General features: G+C 48.0%; 1 protein-coding gene across 1 annotated transcript; it reads left to right on the top strand.

Moving 5' to 3' along the window:
* Window positions 1-846: 846 nt before the first annotated feature.
* Nxt1 (nuclear transport factor 2 like export factor 1) lies at window positions 847-4,742 on the top strand. Its single transcript, XM_057781240.1, has 2 exons — window positions 847-1,073; window positions 4,018-4,742. The coding sequence occupies exon 2, from the start codon at window positions 4,076-4,078 to the stop codon at window positions 4,496-4,498; it is 423 nt and encodes a 140-aa protein (XP_057637223.1). The 5' UTR covers window positions 847-1,073; window positions 4,018-4,075; the 3' UTR covers window positions 4,499-4,742.

The raw sequence follows: 4,742 nt of genomic DNA, 5'->3' as shown, positions 1-4,742 counted from the left end.
CCTACAAAATGCAGTACTTCAATTAACCTTCTTCCAGAGGGCTCTCCCAGCGGGACAGATGAAGCAGAGAATCGCGTGTCTCGGGAAAATGAGTTTTTCGAGTTTTGTGTTACCCTGAGCAGTTTCCAAAGTTCCTACACTAAATTGTTCCATTCTAACGCTAAGTATCTAGACGGCTCCAGATTAACCAAAACAAAACAAACAAACAAACAAACCTTACGTGCGTGCGGAGGAACAGCGCGCCGCAGCCAGAGCCAGAGAGGCTCATCTTACAAGGCACAGAAAATCAACTGCCACCGCTAGCTGTCTCTCCCGCAACCTCGGCCCTACCCTCAATTCTTCTCTCTTGACTGAAACTGGTTCTCTTGTATAAGCACATCTGCAATGTCTATGGCTTTGCCTAAGAAAGAGCGATCAGCTAAGAAGCTTGACTCCATGGACTTTACGGGACTCTCTCACTTAGCTTTCCACTCGGGCTCCAATACTGCGGGCGTCCTATGGGCTAGGTTCAGTCCAGAGCCTTACTGCAGCCATGCTGCTGTCTCCCTAGATGGCATCAAGCCGTGAAGCTTCACGAGTCTTCACAAAAAAAAAAAAAGAAAGAAAGAAAGCCTAACAGAGATGGTGGGAGCCTGACGCGTCCCAAAGCACTCTCTCGTCAGCCAAATCTTCCGCAACTGAGCGAGTAACCCCACCCCCACCCTCCCATACCCTCCAATCAGAGCTCCCGCAACCGGATCTTTTAAGTTGGTGACTGCCCCGGAAGCCGCCCTGTCGTCGCAGCCACACCTGGGCGGAGCCAGCTTTTCTACTGGCTCGCGTCACTGCCCGTCGCGCGGACGAAGAAGCTGTCGGGAAACCGGGACCCTCGCGCCTGCGTAGACCGCAGCTCGCCGCGCGCGGGAAGCCCCTACCGGCGCCCAACCGTTTCCCACCTCCAGGACGCCAGCACCCCAGGCAAAGCCTCTGGGAGGAAGAGGGAGGGTAGGAGCGTGACTCTTCTGGCCCGGGACCGCAGCCAGGGCGGGACCCGGGACCGAGTTGCCTTGGAGGAGCTGACCCGGGCGGAGCAGGTAAGTGACCGCCCCTGCCAGGCTGCGCGGTGGCTGTCGAGCGGCGCCGCGGGGCCGGGCTCAGTAAGACCTGGGCGTTGTCTTTTCCCCACGTGGTGCCTTTGCAGCTGGGCATCAGGCTTTTTTTTTTTTTTTTTTTTTTTTTTTTTGGTTTTTCGAGACAGGGTTTCTCTGTGGCTTTGGAGCCTGTCCTGGAACTAGCTCTTGAAGACCAGGCTGGTCTCGAACTCACCGAGATCCGCCCATCAGGCTTTTTTCTATGCAAAACGGTAGCGGTGAGTTTGCCCTGCCTGGAGGAGAGCAGCAGTTTGGGGTCCCGAGGATGGCTCTGAAGAGAGTACAGTCAACTGCCAGCGGCTTTGATAAGAAGCGACGTCCGGCTGGACAGGAGGCCCTGGCAGGGCTGCCGCTCCTGGGATCCAGCTCCGGGAAGTTAGAGTGTGAACCACGGAATGAAGCACCCTCCTTAACTCTTACTCTACTGTGTTTCGGTCTTACTGTTTCCCCCTCATTTGATAGCTAAGCAGGTTCTGTGGGTAGCTGAGGACCAAAATTAAGGATGATTATCATCGTTGGGGGGCGTGACCATTGTTGAATTGTGTTTGGAGAAAGACCCGGAAGCATCGTGGTCTAGGGAAGCGGCATTTGTATAGATGAGCAGGTTAGGCAGAGAGAAATGTGCCTACGTGGGAGTACATTCCCAAGCCGGCATCCCTGGATATAGACCTACTTTCAAAAGTCCAGGAACTTAGTAAACAGGACCCCATGGCCTCGACCCCTCGTATGACCTTGAACCTTGAGAGTCTGCTGCTCCTCTTCCTCTTTAGTAAATTTGTTACAGAGATACCCATTTGTGCAGTGATGATTGAGGGCATGTTCCTAAACTACTTAGCAAATATGTCTTCAGATTGATTGTTGAGTCTTCAGTCTGAGGTCCTTGGAGAGAGTGGAAAGAGCATTATCAAACTGGCTCTGAACTGCTCATCTCCCAGCCCTGTGTGGAATCATCGTCCATGAACTGATAGTTAATAAGAGTTGGGTCAGGCATGGTGGTGCACACCTTTTAACCTGGCAGAGGCAGGTGAACCTCTGTGAGTTCGAGGCCAGCCTGGTCTACATAGCAAGTTCCAGAAGTACATAGAGAGACCCTGTATCAATAAAATGAAATAAAGATACTCGAAATGAAAAAGAATTGTCCACTACCTAAGTTCTAAGCTTACTCAGTAGAGGCCCTGTTTCTGGAAATTGACAAATACTACAAATTACTTGTGACTACTATTTTCAATAATATTGGTCAGTATTAGTTTCTTTTAAATGGAGAATTTTAATCATAGAAGAAATTAACAGACATTCCTGTTAATGGAAAAAATACTGTGTAGTGATATTTCATTTGTATTTTAATAAGTAAAGCTTGCCTGAAGTTCAGAGAGTAAAACAGCCACACTGACCGCCTTACAGACCAGGCAGCAATGACACACACCTTTAATCCCAGTAGCCACACTAGCTTGCCACAGAAACCAGGTGGTAGTGGTGCATGTCCTTAATCCCAGCACTAGAGAGGATTGATTATAAGACAGGAGGAGACCGCTCTAGGTCTCATTCTGAGATTCCTGGAGGCAGGATTGCCATTTTGAACTGAGGTAGAGGTAAGAGCCAATGGCTGGCTGTTTTTTGTTTTTCTGACCTTCAGGTTGAACCCTAATTTCTGTCTCTGGGTTTTTATTAATCATGCTTCAATGCTGTTTATTTGTTGGAACTTAAATGTTTTTAGGGAGCTGTGATTTTTCAGATAGAAATACTGTCCATCACCTCCCCCTTAGAATGTTTGAATCCAAGGGGCTTTCTGCTATGGTATTATGGTCCCTCTGGTCTAACATTGTGGGCATTACTGCTAAAGATGTAAATTCCAGGCAATCTTAGGTTTACTTTTTTGGGGGATTGTGACCACTATCCTCCACTGTCCTTAGAAATCTGCCATTCCCTGCATCTTCTGGGTCTTTGTTGGGTTAGTTCCTTGTAGTCTTCCCAGACTAGCACCTGCTCTTCCTCTGGTAGCCTTTGTTGGGCCAGTAACCACTCAATTCTTCAGCATGAGCCACTGTCTTGATGAAGATGAGCCACACTCTGGTTTCCTAGAGGCAGTCACACCTATTCCAAGCTTTCAGGAAGGAACAGTGTTCTTTCATCAAATGTGCTCTAGTAAGAAAATGGATTTTAAAGTTTTAAAGCCCATTGTAAGATTAACATATCAGACTCCTTTTTTTCCTCCTTTTTTTTTTTCCTTTTTTCCTTTTTTCATTTTTGAGACAAGGTTATCTCTGTTGCTTTTTGAGACCAGGCTTGCTCTCTCTGTTCCAGGCTGGCCCCTGCCTCAGCTTCTTCAGTGTGCCCCTCCACTCCTGTCTTAAACTTCTTGACTCAATGCTGGATATTCATTTTCTATTTTAATTCTCCTGTTGCTTTTTTTTTTTAATGAGGAAACTGAGGATTAGTAAGATTAAACAGGCAACAATTGTTGGGCTTTGTGGTGAACACCTTTAATCCCAGCGCTTGACAGAGAGAGGCAGATGGATTTCTCAGTTCCAGGGCAGCCAAGACTACATATTGAGACCTGCCTTGAAAATGAATAGGCACCAGTGTGAGCCTAAGGTCATCTGCCTGCAGTATGTAAGTGTTCTGTCAGCTGTGGGAAAGGAGGGTTGGGGCAGGTGGTCAGTAGGGATAGGTGCTTGCTGTCAAGCCTAACGACCTGAGTTTGATTCCTAGTACCACATGGTGGGCAGAGAAGACTCCTGCAGGTTGTCCTCTGACCTCATGTACCGAGCCACATCCATACATACATACAACTATAATTTTAAAAATTAAAACTTGAGAGAAAAGTTTTATCAGAGCAGAATAGACTTTAATATTCACATGTGTTCCCTTCATCTTTTCTGTCCTACAGCCCCTGGATTCCTACAGAGGAGCCACTCTGACAGAGGCCTCTGTCAGCCGAACCAGAGATGGCATCAGTAGATTTCAAGACCTATGTGGACCAGGCCTGCAGAGCTGCAGAGGAGTTTGTCAATGTCTACTACACCACCATGGATAAGCGGCGGCGGCTGCTGTCCCGCCTGTACATGGGCACGGCCACCTTAGTATGGAATGGAAATGCTGTTACAGGACAAGAATCCTTGAATGAGTTTTTTGAGATGTTGCCTTCCAGTGAGTTCCAAATCAGCGTGGTAGACTGCCAGCCTGTCCATGATGAAGCTACACCAAGCCAGACCACAGTCCTTGTGTTGATCTGTGGATCAGTGAAATTTGAGGGCAACAAACAGCGGGACTTCAACCAGAACTTCATCTTGACCGCCCAGGCCTCACCCACTAACACAGTGTGGAAGATAGCAAGTGACTGCTTCCGGTTCCAGGACTGGGCCAGCTAGTGGGGTGAGAAAGGCTTCTTGGCTTCAGCCCAGCCCCGCAGAGGAATGCCAGTCTCAGATCTCAGGATGTGGAGGACACAGTGCATTTTTGTTGTCACAGCAGCACTGCAAACTGGATGTTAGACTCCCAGAAACCCCTGTCCTGCTTATATACTGGTTTGTCATAGTTGCCTTTTGAAAGTAGTAAACTTGCTATTTTTCTACTTAACAGTAGAGACCCTGTTTCTGGAAGTTGACAAATAAA

Source organism: Chionomys nivalis, chromosome 9 (genome assembly GCF_950005125.1).
Source record: "Chionomys nivalis chromosome 9, mChiNiv1.1, whole genome shotgun sequence".
In the NCBI taxonomy this organism is placed as follows: domain Eukaryota; kingdom Metazoa; phylum Chordata; class Mammalia; order Rodentia; family Cricetidae; genus Chionomys; species Chionomys nivalis.
Note: the sequence above shows the minus strand (reverse complement) of the source record. Positions and strands in the feature narration are given on the sequence as shown.